The sequence below is a fragment of the Lycorma delicatula genome, chromosome 7 (genome assembly GCF_047948215.1).
Source record: "Lycorma delicatula isolate Av1 chromosome 7, ASM4794821v1, whole genome shotgun sequence".
Lineage (NCBI taxonomy): Eukaryota > Metazoa > Arthropoda > Insecta > Hemiptera > Fulgoridae > Lycorma > Lycorma delicatula.
Window position 1 is genome coordinate 138,995,219 of NC_134461.1, and position 19,072 is coordinate 139,014,290.

Genomic DNA, 19,072 nt, shown 5'->3' on the forward strand with positions numbered 1-19,072 from the left:
TATTTTCAATACATTCTCTAAATCAATAAAAAATGCAAAAATATATTCAAGTATTAAAACCTATTTTCTGACTTCCTTTCATATAGTTATCTTGATAAGTTTCTGTAGCAACAGTATTACCTTAAGTTCAAGCTGCATAGTAATAAACAACCGCCATTTATAACATAAAATCACACTAACCTAATGAATACCAGTTCATGAGTTTTTTAAAGTTTTTTTTTTGGTAGCATTTTGACATCTTATTGATAGCAAAATTTAACAACTACTTTAATTAATACTAAACTGGAAAATGAAGACAGTGATAGTGTATTCATAGATTTCATTATGATTTTAACTTTCAGTTAATAAACAAACTCTAAACATAAATAAATTAACATGAACTTTTAACAAATATGGGATTAAATTTGAATTAAAAAAATATTTTCACTATATGGATTTGATCATTTTAAAATTTCCTAGACAAAAGAATTAAAATATACTAAATGGAGCATGAATTATTAATAGCTTAACTAAGGATAGTTGTATGTATATATATATATAAAATCAACTAATAGGTGTTGCAGCTATGTTACTATATCTACAGGATTCTTTTCAATCATTATAAAAGAAACTAGTTTTAAAGAAGAAACTGTTGGGTGGGCAGCTTAAATTAAGTTACATTAGGAACAAATTGATCATCTTTAAAAGTTAATGTAAAAAATTATTTACCATAGGTTCACCCAGTAAAAATGAAAAGCAATATTTTAGAATGAAACACACAATAATTAAAAATTTAAGATAAATAAGAGTAATTGAAATGGAAATAATATAGTAATTTCTGAATAAGTATGAACACCACCCTTATACCTACTTCATAAAATTTATAGATAAAACAAGACACAAAATCAAAGCATAATACACAAATGTCCAATATCTACACTGAAATAATACAGATAATATGAATACAGTTACAAATATTCAATTTAAATAAACTTATTTACAATAAAAAAAAATAACCTGAGTAAAAGTGTATAAGAAAACACACGTGTTGAAATTCTGGAGTAAAAAATTATAATAATGAAACTGCTTTGAAATTTAAAAAATTAACAAAAACAACAAAGAGCAAAATCCTATAACGATCCATATAAATACAATTAACTACAGTAAGAAATAAGCAAGTTAGTTTTTATAAAACAATATCAGAATAATCAACAAATAAATAGATGCAAATACAACAAAAAAGAAAAAAAAAGAAGTGAAAGTGAAATCAAAAAAGGCTTCAAAAAAGCACTTACATCATTCCTTTTTTCATTTATTCTTTAAAAAAGAAAAAAAATTAACGTTACAGAAAAAACTTAACGTTAAGTGAAAGTGTAAAAACAGAGATGCGCTTTTAGTATGTATTTAATAATAATATTAATTATTATTTTTTCCTTTTATCACAGTACAAAATGTCGCCTACCTCTGATTCTATTAACAATATTGCAGATTTTCAGTGCTGGACCAAGTTTTAAACCCATATACTTCATCATCATATCTGAATTAAGAAGAAGCAATGCTTTTCCATCAATTTCCTGAAATTTAATTTAAACAATAAAAGTAATTAAAACATTATAAAAAACTTTTTTACCACTATCACTATTTTCATTAAAAATTACTACTGCCAATAGTTACTCTCAGAATAGTGTGTTTAAGAGCGACAGAAAATGTTAAGTTTCAAAGTCAAAGATAGCTATCATTAAACATACACTTACATACAACATGAAGGAGATGAAAGGTCATTTTTGGCTTTGATTCCTATAGCAGGAACTGAAGCCAAAAATGACAATTGTGATTTTAGGATCAGTTCTTTGTCCATCAATCATTCTTATGAAAAACAAAAAATATAAAGTCCAAAATGATAGATTTAAAATATATTAAAATTCCTAGGCCTTTTTCTGAGAAATCATTTTATCAAGTTATTAAAATGTCTCATCAGTAATAAAAAAAAAATTTATTTTTATGAAAGCTAGTACAAACTTAATGGAGAGTTATGCCAGAGGAATAAAAAAGTTTTCTTTTTATACCAAACAGGCACTTACCCATTAGGCTTACTGTGTAACCATGAATATAAAACGGAGTCCCTAAGTTGATCTACTACAAACAATCACCTACAAGACAAAATCAAGGATGCAGTGACTCTGCATTAAAGATACAACAAAAAATCAGAGTACTGTCATCTTGGATGGGTGCACCTAGCAGTCCCTGACCTACATTTAAAAACTGATAATAGAAAAGTTTAAGGATAAGGAAAAGAGATGAGAAATGAACAACTAATGAAACAGAATAAAATTAGCATCTCAGCCACAAATATGGATCTCTATTTTTGACAAAGAATTCATGGACCCTTTGTCAAGTACATCCTGACCCCGTACGAGAAGACATCATCCATGTGGGAATTTCGGTCACCACACCAACCCCTCCATACTTAGCCTTCGAGATCAACAAGCAATAACAAAGAATACGAGAACAAAAAAAAACCCATGAATACAAAACAACAACAAAAACAGAAACAGAAAGCAGGAATGCCAAGTGGCGCCCTAGACCCCCTCAGCCATATTTTTTTATTCAAGTAACTTATGAAGCTCTCCACTATGACTCATTTGGCTTGGTTTCGCCAATTAACATGGAGATCTAATGCTGACCCAATATTTTCGAGCTGACAAATAGTCTCTGTGTGCATCAAGTCGTACTTGAAGCATTTATACAAAACATGATGAATGTCATCCAACTGTCTGCATTGCAGACACATTCCTGAGTCCACCAGGCTCAACCTCTGCAGCCTGTCCCTAAAAACACAGTGCCCAGAAGGCAAGAGTTATCCCCCAAGCCACAATAAATAAGCAACTGCCTCTCAGTTACTAAAAGATGCCAATATGACGGCACTTATGGAGCCAGGGCATTGTCTTAACATAATTTATGTGGTACTCAAGAAAAAGGATAAAAGGAGGTAGAGTAGAGACAAGGAGCAACCATAAATATCACTTGGAACTTTACTGCATTTTATATAGAAATCTAGTAAATATATTCTCATTATCTGATTCCTTATCATTCTTAACTAGTTAATATTATTTAATTCAGTTAATTTATAATGCAGTCTACTAAATTTAATTTAAATTAACAATATAGAACAGAACAGCTATAACCAATCAGGATTAGATAATCACATTAAAACATACATTTTTTTTTCCTTTAAATTTATTATTTTAGTTCTGGTAATAAATTTCACTATATTTTATAGTATCACCTTATGTTGTATATATATTTTGTAAAACATGGATTATATTCATAATACTGAAACATTAAAAAATTAAAATTTTTTTAATTTTCTAACTATTTTCAATTCTAACATCTGTTGGTACTATATAGAATGTAAATGACACAAACCAGAAAAATAAAATAAGTATCTTAACGCCCTTACAGATTTAGGGTTACATATATCCCACCCACAAGTAATTACACTTCAGTGTTAACATTCCATATGCCATAAAATTGATTAAAAATTGGTCATTATTTGACAGTGAATTTAACAATAACAATAATATAAGTAACATTTTTATCCATTGAATATCAGAAGTAGCCAGGTTTCACCTGGGAAGTGGTAATCTAATACAGCAGCTGTAATATAAAAAAAGGAAGTGACATATTAAGTTATATTTATCTTTTTCTCTCTCATATATATATATATATATATATATATATATATATATGACTAATGATTTGTTGTTTATGGCTAATTTAGTCTATTTTCCTTTCAACCATAACATTTATAAGCATTGAGCTTAATAAAATAACTGTCATTGATAGTTTGTGAATATTTCAGTCAGCTACATATATAAGTAAAATGCTTCTTAGTACAGTCTGAGTCATAGAAATTGTTAAATCTGATGTAATTTTTAAAAATACCAACTGAAAAAATCTAAGAGATCAAACAACTAGATAAAATATCAGTCTGAATAAAGACAACCATTAGATGCCATAGCATCCAGAAGATGAGTTATCTTGTACTCAATGTTACACACAATACTTTCATAATTTCTTTACTTGCTTCTGTACTTGTATAATACACTAATCTAAAAAAAAATAATATTCAAGACTAATCAAATATTGTAGCCTACAATATTATTTAAGTTTATATAAACAAACATTGTTAACTCGGATATAAATATTTTATACTACCAATCATTAGTAAAAAATAATACATCATACAGTTGATAAGATGCTATATGCACTAAAATCCATTATTGTATTAAAACCAAATCAATAAAATTACTTACATGTCTACGGAAAAGGTCGGCATGTACTGCTAATATAGGATCAGTGTATGAAATATGTGCTATCACATCTTCAATTGACCAGTCTGAAGGATCAGCAGGCATTTTGGGAGGACCTTCAGAAGGTGTTGTTGAGGTAGCTGCTTCCAACTCAGCTGTTCATAACAGTTAATAAAATTATAATAAAGCAAAAATGTTATAACTACTACACAGAAAAGAAGAAGATAAAGTAAAGAGTACATATTTTAGTCAAATAATGGAACTGAATTGGTGAATCTTACAGATAAAATTTGAATTTTGATGTAAAAAATAAGTTCTAAACACTAAACTTAAAAAATCTAAACTACGTGAAATGTCAATGAAACACATAAATATTAATTAATAAACACCAAGAGAAAATTAACCCAAAATATTAGTAAATTTTTGGGTATGCAACTTCCATTACAACAGAAGATAAAATATAATAAACAAATACCTGAATAATGATGAAAATATCTATAATATTCTAAAAATATCAGAAAAAAATTTAAAGAATTAAGATTAAGAATTATAATTGGTCCATGGTAAACACATTAACCATCCTTATCTACTCATCAATATAAATCATCCTTTCTCATTACCCACCCTTTCCTTATCCTTGATCCCTTCTTCTCCATTATCAGTTCAGTGGATGTAGGTTTGACACCTTGTTAGGTTTTCCATGCTGAGGATGCCAAGACCTGAAAAGATAGTACATCATTGGTACTTGGTAAGGGGGAAATTATGGAACAATGAAAGAACTGTTTCCACAGTAAGCCTAATGGCAGATGCATTATATGGTACAGTGAGGTCCTTAATCTCTCTCTCTAAGTCAAAACAAATTATGCACATAATATTAAAAAAAATGTATTATTAAAAAATTAAAACAAATGAATCAATAGTCAAAAGGAAGACAAAAGGTACAACCCACTAAGAGAAAATAATAGAATAATACATCATATAATACATATAAGGATACCCTACTCGCATACATATAAGGGATTAGGTACATTTATGAAAAACTCACATAAATTTCAATTAAACTTGGAAGTAAATAATTATGGAATAAGATCTTGCCTGGGTACTATTTAAATTTACGCAGCAGTATGAAATCAAGCTCTCTAATATGTACCCACTGCAAGAAGCAAAATAAATTTTGAAAATATTTTTTGTTATAGCTTTTTAAATTTATTTTAATGTTTTGCTTGATTTAAGCATTTCCACAGCAATTTTTATTTTTTACAAGTGATTTTATATTCAATAATATACAGTAAATTTTGGATAATCGAACCACTTCAGGACTGGGGTTAAATAGCCCTGCTAAGCGATATTAATGGAAAATGAGGAGCTATGCATAAGTACAGTATATGGGTGTAATTCTAATTACTAAACTTGAATTAGTGATTTACTATTCTGAATTTTACTGCTAATTATTAAGATTATATGAACAATAATAATAAATTAAATATAAAATATAAATAAATGAATTGAATAATTAATATAATAATTTATATTATAATTAGGACATAATAAAAATTTAAATACCCTACTGTATAATATGTGTCTAATACAATACAATATTTACTATCCGTTTACATTACATAGCTACATATAAAAACAGGCCTATTACATTTAAAGAGAACTATTGTTCTGATAAAATGCATTACCAAATAGTTTTTGTAATCTTACATAATTAAAAAAAAAAATAAAACAAAACGATTGATAAGCAAAATAGAGATACAAAATACACTAATGATTGCTATTTATTATGATCAGTAAAATAAAAGAAACACTTTAATGTTTCTTATTTGTTTAAACGTTTTGAAAAAAATTCTTTTATTTTACTTTGTCGTCTCCCTTTTAATACATGGCATTCTACAAATTTTGCACAAAATATAAATAATAGTTCTTCAAGCAGGTTTTATTTGTATAAATGAAGGCCATTTCTTGTATAAAGTACTGCTGAAGTCCGTCAATGAATTTTTTCATCTTGTGTAGATATGTGTTTGACATCGGGTTTATCTTAATCTTCTTAAATCTCGTCCAGTTGTTGAGTCCAGTAATGTTTTCAATTATTTCTTCATCACCAGTTTCATTTCCATCATAGTATTGTAATTTTTCATCAATATTTGAAAATTTCAAAATTTTGAACCTGGTGCTGCAAAATAATGAAATCATTGTCTCATCAGCATCGATTGTTTCAGTATCATTGTCAGGCATTGATTTTTGAATCACTTTTGGCAAAACAGTTTCTGAGAGTGCTACTTTTTACTCATCCCAACTATCGGTTACAAACTCAATTGCCTGCATCAAATTTCCACATGTATTAACCATCTTTAGCCATAGTCAAAGAAATCAACATATTTCCTTCAATTTCTTGTAAAATGTAAATTATTAGTTTACTTCATTCAGTAAATAAATTAAAAAATGTTTATTTCCATGTCAAACAGTTGAATTAAACTCGCATTCAGTTGCAGAAACTCAATCTGAATATTTCGTAAATCCACATTAGGATGGGCAGCATAGTTATCAATAAAATGGCAAATCTTTTTTTAATTATTTCTGTAACTTGTCCCAAGCACTCGGCCAATCACGAAAAATTAGACTCATCATCCAGGCTTTTTTATTAAAATACTGGTGCACAGGTAAACTGTCCATTCTAACCCGCTTAAAACATCATGTTTTACCTGCTTTATTAATAACAAGAACTTTTAATTTGTCACTGCCAAACACATTCGTGCAACAAAACACAGTAATTTGATCCATTGGATTTTTGAGCTATATAATGCGATGTGTTTGTAACACATCGCATATCACAATAAAGCAGGCTCGTTTTGTCTGCGTTATACATGTCATTAGGTGAATACTTATCATTATTTCAGGAAGTTTAGAACTCTTACACGATTTGGAACTGTCACTATCAGCGCTTGCCTTTTCACAGTGAGCTTTTTTAAATGTTATTTCACGTCTCCATTCCCAATGCGACAACCAATCATCTGTTGCTTTGAAATCAGTTTCCCAATTTTTTTGCAAGCTCTTACGCTTTTTGTTTTAGCATAGGACCACTGACTCTTTTACTCCTCAACTAATGGTAGAAAACCATTCATTTAAACCCTTCTCAACAAGTGAGTCATTTCCTTTTCACATTTTCTTTTTTGAAAAGTTTCTTCTTCTTCACGTTTGTTAGACCATTCACTGTGAAGAGTTTCTTCTTGCTGTAAAATCTGAGCTATTGTAGTTTTTGACTGGTAGTTCTGCAAGTTTACACTGATCGGTGTTTGGTGGATAACTTTTTATTTTGTTTAACAAAGCAATTCTTTCTGCCAATGTCATGTCTTTACTTGGTATGGCGATGAATCGGATAAATTATGAACACCAACTTTTAACTAAACTACCACTTCAAAGTAAAAAGATAAAAGCGATATAAAAAATTAATGTTTAACGAAAGTAAAAATATAAGCAAAAGTAATTAAAAATAATTATGGAAAAACAATAACTACAGCACCATACATAATGAACAAAAGACTCGCAATGAAGAAAATAAAAACATCTGCTTTGTCAAAACTGCAAGATGTCATCTGTATCGCCGCACACTACGTACTGTGCAGACCAGTGATACAAGGAAGATACCCCTCAATATAACATTCAACAACAGTCAAGCGATTTAAATCAGTAATAAAGTTGTGATATTTTAAAAGTAAAAGAATGAAATGAACGAGCTATTGGGGCTTATAAATGGCATTTGGACAGTTAAACTGGCATAATTTTACATGAATTATACCAATATGTTTCGATTTTTTAAAAAATAAGGCAATAAAATGACTGTCCTGAATAACCGGTGGTCCTATTAACTGGAATCCACTGTATATAAAATGTATATTTTAAACTGTTACATGAAACAATGTAAGTATAGACGATTGAGATAAGACAATTCTTACCTTAATTTTATTATGCAGGAATTTTACTTTTGCAGGATCCCACATCCTCAGCTATGATTGAATTCATTTTATTAAATTGCACATTAAAATAAAAATATTATGTAGTTATTTTGTTATAAATTAACAACATACTGCATCATTAAAATAAAACTATTCACATGGTTTGTTACAGTACTGTAGTATTATGTTTATTACAGCACTGTAATATTATAATGAAATCAATATATTACTTATTATACTAGTTCTGCTATCTGTTGCTGTTTTTAAAGAATACGTATAAATACTGCCTGATGGTTTATCAAATTGAAATTCTGTTTTATTTATTATGAAACTTTTTCTAATATATTTAATTTTTTGCTATCTTTATTAATCTCCAATATTTCTAAATTTGTGTCATATTAGAAATAGAATGTTTTTCGTTTATTAGATGTCTGCTGTATTAGATAAAACTAATTTATTACTTTTGTAATTCATATAATATTCAAGAAAGTTAATTTACTTTTAAAGGATCTGTTTGTTTTTCCTATATAAATATCATCACAATCATTACATTTAATTTTGTAAATTCCATCGAGATTATTTTATTATTACTATTTTTGTTTTTTTAAATATTTTATTATGTGGTTATTAGGTTTGTATGCTGGTTTAAGTATTTCTTTACTGTAAATTTCAATAATATTTTCAATAAATTATTAAATTATAAATACTTTGTATATGCTTTCCCTATTTTGTCTTATTATATATTGGTTTATGTATATGATTCATTTATTTAGCCATTTGTTCATGTTTGTTACATTGCCATTAGATATGTAGTTCACTATTTATCAAAATCTATAAACCTTATACCGTGGATAATCTTAAGGTAAACAAAAGATGAGAGAATTAGGAAATAAGTAGAATAAGGATTATAAAATGAGATGTTTTAAAAAATGAACAAAAAGTTTGTCAGTTTTATAAAAATACAAACAACTGAGATAAATTATAAAGTGCCTATGATCATTACATTTATTTCTAAGAGTAAGTTTAGAGGATAAAGTGAGTACAGGAAGATAACGATTAAAATAAATAAGAAAATTAATAATTGAGAATGTAGGATGTAAAAAATACGTTGGGAGCAAGGGATTTGTTTGCATAATAAAATGGAAGATAAATAAATAAAACCAGTCAATGTCTAAGACAAAAATTTTATTACATTTATAAAATCTATTACGTCTTATTAAAATTAATTACATTTTACAGTCAGTGATGTGAAAATTTAGTTAATGTGATGAAAATTAAAATTACAGAAACAAAAAATAATCATTTATTTTTGACTGTACGAAAATCATAGCAAGATGGTAACAGTAACAAAATAACACTTGAATAAAAGAGGAGACAAAATCAATAACTGAAACTTCTGTGAGCTTTCCATGACTAGAAAAATATATGATAATCTTAGTTATTCCATAATTAATTTAATACAAAAAAAATTGTTGTTGATAATAACAGATAACTTTTTTTTAAGTTAAAAGACACAATTCACAAACTGAAGTCTTTAACCCCTTACTGGACTGTGACGGAATATTCCAAGGTAGCCAATATGCATGAAAAGGGCCTTTGTCGGAATATTGAATATCATTGAGTTTTGTCTTACTTTAATTCGCTCTGTGTCATAATATTCCGGGGATTATTTTTTAATGTAGTTCGTCATTATTCTGCAATGGCAAAAATCGGTAGTAAATGGTTTTTGTCGCATTCTAAGGTATTTATCATACGTAAAACAGCTGATACAGCTTGTATGGAGTGTTGTTTACATCTTGTTCATGAGTGATTTTACTAGCATTTTAACATGTTTATTTCAGGTTGTGGCCGTTGTTTTATGATTGAATATTGTGTATATGCTTTATAAATTAAGTTATAAACTTTAACATATATTTGTTAACTGGATCAGTAGTTTTCATTTTTTTTTTTATAATAGCTTTATGTATGTTGTTTTCTTATATTTGAGATGGCATTATATTGACATTTTAGACCAGTTACGATCTGATAGCGATAGTGATAGTTTAGATGATATGTATGAAGACATATCGTTAAGACATATGCTTCAAGATAAGTAATGTGTTCACACAATAAAAGGTATAAAGACTCAAGATAACAGTGTATGCAGTGTGATGGGCTGTTTGTAGCTCCAAGTTTTAAAATATTTCATATACTAAAAAACTTAAAACAATCACGATAGAATAAAACTTTTATAGTGAAGACAATAATTCAATTACGGTGTAAAATATAATTTAGTGATATTTATGGGCAATGTGAAAACATCATTAATCAATAACATGTTCATGGTAGGTTAGGTAATTAGGTTTTTATAAATATAATAAAATATGTTTTACATGAAAGATTATCATTTATGTATACTAAATCATTATTAGTCAAAATAAAGTTATTAAAGTACAAAAAATAAAATAGATCAAGGTAGTAGCATTATTTTAAGTGAAAATACAAAACCGGTAAGGAGGTTAAAACCCAGTAAAACTTGCTAAACGAACTTAAGATGTTCTTAAACACTTCTTCAAACAGTTCAATATTATGGAATGACAAATGTTCAATACCAAATATATTTGCATTTGAAAAAAATCTAATTACTTAAAGTTAACCAAAAGTACATCTCAATGATACTTAGACTTATTACACACAGTAAAAGGTAGACTTAAAGGAGCAACAAACAGAACATTTTAAGAAGTCAGCCACCAGACAACAACAAGGATGATTATTTTGTAAGTTAATGGTGAAATGAGTTTCACACTCAATTACCTGACTATGTAGGAAACATCAGCAGTTGGTGACAAGAATAATGTTTTAACTCTCTACATACTAAGTTAACATTTAAGTTTGAAGATATTAACTTTTAAAAAAAACAAAATTATTTTTATGGCCTCACAAGAGGAAAACCATATAAAATAGAATACTGTCAATGGAAAGCATTAACAGAAATTAACAAGATGTAAAAGATGTTGGTGAACCATAATAAAGCTCTGATGACAAAGAGCAGTAAACTAGTTGTGGAAAATTATATCAAGTATGCATGTAAAGATGACAAAGCTCAATCAATAATATAATAATAGTGTACAGCAATTGTGAATATGTAGATTAATCCTAGAACACTGCACATCTAAGAGGTTCTTATTACTAGGGATATGTAAAGTTTACGTGGATCATAAAAGCAGCAAAATAAATTAAAATAAGTTCATTTAATAAAATTGGAATCAATTTTCCAATTTTATCAGCAAACATCAGTAAAAATAATACATACCAGTAAATAAATTCAATGTATAATTTTATATGTAATAGTAAAAAAATTATGGAAATCGTAATATCATAACTGTGTATTTTATGCAGCATTCTGTTTTTTGTTTTTCACTTTTACATTTCATAATCCATAAAATACTTTAAAATAAAAATAAATGTTAATTAATAAAAAAAATTAAAAACCGATTAAAAAGTAAACCAACTTTATAAAAACTATAAATTAGTCTAATATATGTTATTTCCCTAAAATAAAAAACTTAAATATGAACAACTATAAAATAGGAACAAAAATCAGAACTTATAAATATGAACATAAAACACATTTGTTAAAAAAATATGTTCATTTAGCAGCACTCGGGTCTTTTTTTTTTGTTTGATGTTCACCACTTATTGCATTTACCACAGCTGCAGTACATTGTCGTTATTCTCTTTTCCTTTGAGTCGCAACAACTGCAATATTTTCAAGGCCCTTGATCTGCAGCTTTAACCGGATTTTTCTGAATCTTCAAAACCTTATGTAAACATTTCTTTAGTTCAGAAGACAAATTATGATTTTCACCCAATCTTCTTTTCAGCCACCATGATGACAGTTGTTCATATAATTTTAGCATGAACTGTAGCGCCACGATAGACATATTCATGTAACATGGACGCTGGCAACAGTTCAGTAAATGTTGGCCAGCCTCCATGGCACGATTGATAGCGTCTCTGCCTTTCATCTGGAGGTTCCAGGTCTGAATCCTGGTCAGGCATGGCATTTTCACACGCTACTTGTCATCATTGTCTAAATGACACTCTACTTGTCTCATCCTCTAAAGCAATACCTAGCGGTTGTCCCAAAGGTTAAAAAAAAAAAGTTGTGTAAATATATTACACATGCATTTACATAAGCTATGTTTACCATAATATAAAAGAAACACATTGACCAACATTTAGTTTTTCGCCTGCAGTTCATATTCTGATACAATTAATCAAATGTAACAACAATTCTTCGTTTATTTAATTTATTGGATCAAAAACCATAAGGAAGCAACAAATTTACCCTCAATTTGTACCCCAGGAATTTTAGTGAGTTTAATTTCACAGAGGGAGCAGAAGGCAGGGCTAAATGTTTTGCGAGCCAGAACTCACTAACAAACCATTTTCTGACCTACGTTTATATGAGCATTTTTCTTATTTTTGGCTATAGAATCATCTTCTGAGAGTTTTCTGTGCAACTTGCAATCCCTCTGTACGCAGGAAATCCTTGTAGATGAAAACAAGCCTCAACATATAGCATCTGTTCAAAACAGTAAACTCGTCATAAGAAATGGTTTAAAAACAGGTTAAAGAAGCTAGAATGACTGTAGATAATTTTAGTATTAATATAAGGGCTATTTTTTTTTTAACCTCCGATGGGCTATAAAAAAGACACACACACACACATAACAAAATGATTTTGTTAAAAGTTGAGTAATATCTAACATATTTTTCTAGATAATTGCCAAAACGATGGAGACATTTGTTGTATCGTAATACCAGCTTTCCCATGCCCTCTTCAAAGAAGTTTGCTGCCAGTAAGGTACGGTATGTCCTGACAGCCTCCTGAAGTTCTTCGTTGGTGGTGAAGTGTTGTCCGCCCAACCATGCCTTCAATTCTTGAAAGAGGTGAAAATTGCAGGTGCTAGGTTTGGACTGTACGGTGGATGGTCAAAAACTTTCCACTTGAATTGTTTGAGGACTTGCTTCATGTTGGTAATGTGGTCGTACATTGTTGTGAATCAAAACCATGCCAGATGAGAGCATGCCTCGTTTGTTCTGGATCACTCTGTGAGGCAATGTAAAGATTCACAATAAACTTCCTTTGTTATTGTCATCCTCTACTGCATAAAGTCCACCAACAAGACACATTTAAGGTCCCAAAAAAGTGTAGCTATTGTTTTCCTTTGTTCAGTGTTTTCAATTTTCCTTTGTTTTTCAGTTTCAGTTTTCCTTTGCAATTGTTCAGTGTCTATTTGAACATTTTCAGCTTGTTTGGAGAAGAAATGTGCATCCACTGCTTAGGCTGTTCTTTGGTTTCTGGATTTGTCATACTGGATCCAAGTCTCATCGCCAGTAATGATAGACTTTAAAAACTCTTCCGCCTCATTATCATAACGCATAAGAAATATTAAGGCTGATGCCATTTGCTGCATTTTGTGATCATCATTCAACATTTTTGGGACCCAACATGCACACAGTTCCAGTATCCTAGGTCTTTAGTCACAATTGTATACAGAGAAGACCTTGAAATTTCTGGGATTTCAGCAGAAAATTCACTCATTGTAAACCGTTTGTCATGGACAAAAATCATCAACATGCTCAACCAGGCATACAGTAGTGACAGACTTGCATCCTAGCCCACCTTCATCATGGACATCTGTTTGTCCTTCTTTAAATTTTCTGCACTATTCCCACATTTACCATCACTCACAAATTTTTCACCATACACTAGGCTTATTCTGCAATATATTTCAGCAGTGTTACATCCTTCTGCTTGGTGAAAACTTATCACACTTCGCAACTCACACTTGGTGGAAGCATCGATCATAACGGCCACTTTCTATTGCCTTAGCTTGGCTCAGACTGATGCAATAGAGCCGGCAGTGGGGTGCAACTGCAAGACGTACAGACCTGGCTTTCACCTATCTCTTGTTTACTTCGATGCTTGATCGAAGGTTGAAAAAAGAACAACTCTCATAGAATGACAATTCATCAAATCTTAATGGAAGATGTACCTGAATGTCACTTTCCTATGTCTACCACATTCTGTTTTTATGATGAAAGACATTACTGTGTACAATGTGCAAGATTTTACTTATAGATCACTCATAAAAAATAAAAAATTTGATCTCAGTTGTTAAAAAATGAGACTTTTCATTTTAAAAATGTTTTTTATACTAGCACCCCTACAACTAAAATGTCCAAGTACTGAATAAAAACGACAAGGATTACTGAGAATAGAGAATTCACCTCTCAAAGCAGAAATTGTTGACAGAAATCAAATTATTCCCCATGAACTTGTCACTGAGGTGAAATTATCACTGTCAATTTTTTAATGTTCTGGAACTCTTATGAAGAAAGATTCAATGTGTCAGACCCAAGTACTCAGCAACAGGAAGTTAGTTCCTCATTTACAACAATTCATTGGCTAATAATTGCATTGGTAATATGTTGGGGCTGTCAGGAATGCTTGGCTTGATAGCAGTTTCTTGCACAGTCATCCATTCCTAATCTTCAAATTATTTCCTAAAATTAAAGGTATTACTGAAAGGATATCACTTGCCAAAGTGAAAAAACAATAAATATATGTGATATAAATCTTAAACATCTACCAAAAGAAGACCAACAACATAAGCACACTTATTGTTGTACTGCAGCCACATGTTGCATAAATGCAAACATGATATACTTTGAATAAATTATGATAATATGCAAGTTATTTTACTGTTATTTAACTCCTTAACATACAGCCTATAATTTAACTTTCAGGTTTATATTTTATTACTTTGTGGATGAACTAAATGTGGACATTTTGTTTTAACCATATACTGTACTTTATGCTAACTATGGAAATTTAGTAAATAAACTATTGATATGAATATGAAGTAAGTCATGATCACATAATATGCTGGAGAAAACGGACAAGAGTAATTAGAAATAAACTAGCAAAAGTGAGATCAACATAAATCATTTTTTTTATATAAAATTTCCTTTTTTATTTTTCTTATTTATATAACATTTGACAACAATATTTTAAAAAGAAATAAAAATTTATTTTTAGAAATAAAGAATAACTTATTCTAATCTGGATATAATTGAATTTGTAATTTGTCAGTCATCAAGCAAATTTTATATATTTTTTGGAGATGGGTGGCAAAACTTTCGCTTCATTTATAAAGTAAAATAAGCAATGAAAATTACATAAATATAACAAACATACTTTTCCTATGAAACATATACAAGTAGCAATTTATTCAATGATTACTAACCTGGTACAGTCTTACGAGGTTGCTTAGCAGAAAGTGGTGGAGTATGAGGAGCATCTGATGAACTCTCAGCAGAACATCTTCTCTTCGTACTTGTTACACTGCTGCTACTACTACTGCTACTACTGGAACTACTACTTGTACTACTATTACTATTACTTGTTGTTGTTATACTACAAGCAATGCTAGTAGCTGTTGTAGCAGCAGCAACTGCAGTACTGCCACCTGATAGTTCATTATTTTCACCTTCAATAAGTTCTCCTATTTAAATAATTCAAAAAAATAAATAAAATTAATGTAATCAAAGGTAAAATACCTAATTGTAAAGGCTAACACAAGATTTTTCATTGAGACTAGTATGTCTGGAGTAGTATTTTAACTATATAACTAAGTATTACATAATTTTTGTTAATTTTATAATAATTCAAAGATCACAACAGTGATTTGAAGATTAGCATAATCGAGTTTACAAATATATCTTTAAATCCCTTTATTTCACATAACTATTTATAGTGTGTAAATGTGATAATTATAAGGAACCTCTAAAAAAAATATATAAAACAATATTTAAGATAATTAAGAAAAAGGTATAGATTATGAAAAAAAGGAACCCATATTATCAAACATATTATAAACCACTGAAACAAAACAAGTTTAATCATATGAAAGTCAGCCTATCTCATGTTATACTACTTTCAAACGACAAATCTAACTTTTAAGAAAAGTGCAGAAAAGAAGTAGTAAAGTAGTAAACTAAAAGAAGTAAAATTTGACTTTGAAGCATTATCATAACCTTATTTTTACAGAGGACATTATATAAATAATATTCAATGAAACTATTTTCCAACTTATATACAAAATATTCTACAAATATAAATAATAGTATCTCTATCACCACTAAAAACTGTAGAATCAAATTTATCATCTAAATGATATTCTTCTCCTATGAATTACATAACTAAGACGCCTTTTTTTTATGAAAATAAACATACGATATGATACACCATTACAAAGGTCATGACACAACAGAAATACAACTGATTTACTAAGTAAATCTGTGTAAGATATAGTTAAGAAATAATCAATTTCATAGCTCTAATTAAATCCAACAAGTAAGTATACTCTGATTCTAATAACAGATTTTCATGAGAATAATTCAATTTAAGAGTGGCAAAATGTAATGCAGGCCTTTAATATTTTAATAGGCTGACAGGATTACCTTTACCCTGCCCTCAAAAACAGTTAACTCCACATTATAAAATATTAATTTAATTTTGTGGTTATTTTATTAATATAATTTTAACCCAGTAGAAAACCATAATAATAAAAGTAAAAACACAATTCCAATCCAACTTCTAAGATAGAGATCATTATTGGATTATCAGCTCAATAAATCAGGTAATTTCTAGTTTAATTACCAATAAGGATCTAGTTTTTTTTTTTATTAATTCATCTGTCAAAACTTCCTTCAAACTTCATACTACAATTTAAAGTAGATTAATTAACCTAATATTATTTTTTAGGACTTTCACTATAGATTTTTTTTAATATCCAACATTAGAGACTTTTATCATAACTATAATGATTATTTAATTTCATCATAAAAACCCCTGAAAGTTAACTTCTAATAAACAACTTCTCTTAGTGTTTTAAAAAAGATAACTGAAATAGTTAACCTTTTTTAATTCATATATCATCCTGGATTGAATCTGCCCAGTAAGAAATGTTCAATTTGTCTCATAACTGCATGGAAAACTTGAAATTTAAAAAACACTGTGTGGGCAAGCACTGTCTCAAAGCAACAGAACTCTACAAGTTGCACTTTTAGAACCTCAATTTTGCATTTTGGAGCTCAAGATGCAATTTCTGCACGATACCAAAGTAGAAGGTAGTGTTTATCACTGTACATTTTAGGCAATAATTAAAAAAGTAAAATGTCTTTACCAACCTAAGAAATTTAAATATTGCTGTTTGAAACAATTGGGTTGAATTCATTCTTTCAGTTGTAAGCTGTAACACCATTTCATGAACAGATGCTTTGATTATAGTTATTATGGTTGTCCATGTTTCATCAAAAGTAGTAAAATATCCATTTTGACAAATATCTGTAATATGTATTTGCAGGAAAAAAATTATATTATATGAAACAATAATCATAGTGTGTACTTATATTTTTTTAATTTAATTTCCATTAATCGGAATTGATGGAATAAGATATTAGATTGCATTTTCACAACCCTTCCATACACAAAAATAAATAAATAAAAATTAAATTAATAAAGTAACATTACACAAATACTGTACCTTTTTTAACACTAGAACATTTTACACAAGATGTGATTGGTTCACGTGTATAAAAATGTTCGCAGCACATCAATTCCTCAAACAATATTTCAAGAAAACCCCACAACTCAGAACTTTTCTCAATAACTGGCAATCTAACAGTAACTGTTTTACTGTCAAACGATGCTGTAACAGAAAAGACCCAAGAGGGAAAAATTTAACAAAATTTATAATTATAAGCAACTAATTTTATTGTAATTAAAAACATTACCTTAAAACTAATAAAATTATTTCATAAACAAATTAAATAATATTTATTGAAGTATTTATTACCTGTTATAATAACTTTTCCTTCTCCCTGCCTCAGCAAACCAAATATCTGTTTCTGATCTAATGCAGCATCAACAAGGCTTTGTACAGATTCCCTAAGAACCCTATTCATTGTAGTAGGGCCAAATTGCAAAGGAAGTTGAATTACTTTCCTCGGGTCAAGATATGGACCACACCAACATGTTGGATTACAATATACAGTAACTGTAAACAATATAAAACAAATTAATTAAAAAATCCCACATAAAAGCAGAATTTAAGAAAAAGGAAAAGTATAACAACTATTCATACATGAAATGATTCTTCTCACAAAAAATAACAGCATAAGTAATAAATAAACATTACACTCATTTCCATGAATTACTTTGGATTAATGCATACAACAGAAAAAAGTGGGATCATTTATAATAATGAATATTTATCAATTATATTGGTCAAATCTGGTGAGATTTGAAATAAAACAAATATTAGTTTTCAGGCAATGAAGACAACAATTATAACATTAATGAAAAATATGAAATTAAGTGATACATTTAACTAGAGCTGAAAAATTCTTATCTATTTATTCCTTTGCAATTGGTCAGGAAAGAGCCTTTTACTTTAATTTTTTAATTTGTAATTAAGCTTATCTAACCCTCTGCTTTAAAAGTTATGTTCCTGATGTGTGCTTTTTGTTTTTTGGGAATGAAAACTACCCCTTGTAAAAAAAAAATTAAAAAACATAATTTAATGTTTCATAGAGTGAAATCATGTTTAAATATGTAGAATGTTTATTCTACATCCACAACATTCTTTTATGTTGTGGAATATAATTTAAGATGTTTTACTATGTTTCAACCCTTAGACACCACCCCTTAAGAAATTAAAAAAAAAAATTAGTTTTCAACAGTTTGAAATGTTTAAATGGTGCATTTAT

At 28.8% G+C, this 19,072-nt stretch overlaps 1 protein-coding gene across 2 annotated transcripts in view; it reads right to left on the bottom strand.

Annotated features, from left to right (window-relative positions):
• Nucleotides 1-1,257: 1,257 nt before the first annotated feature.
• Nucleotides 1,258-19,072, bottom strand: part of Scm (Polycomb protein Scm) — a 50,015-nt gene continuing 32,200 nt past the window's right edge. Inside the window, exons 10-14 of one of the 2 annotated variants that reach the window (XM_075371405.1) lie at nt 18,160-18,360; nt 17,848-18,012; nt 15,547-15,804; nt 4,296-4,447; nt 1,258-1,553 (exon numbers count right to left, since the gene is read on the bottom strand). In XM_075371405.1, coding sequence (XP_075227520.1) covers nt 1,419-1,553; nt 4,296-4,447; nt 15,547-15,804; nt 17,848-18,012; nt 18,160-18,360 — 911 coding nt within the window. In that variant the 3' untranslated portion in view covers nt 1,258-1,418. Of the gene's footprint in view, nt 1,554-4,295; nt 4,448-4,916; nt 5,012-15,546; nt 15,805-17,847; nt 18,013-18,159; nt 18,361-19,072 lie in introns of those variants that run through there. The other variant, XM_075371406.1, reaches the window with a different exon arrangement.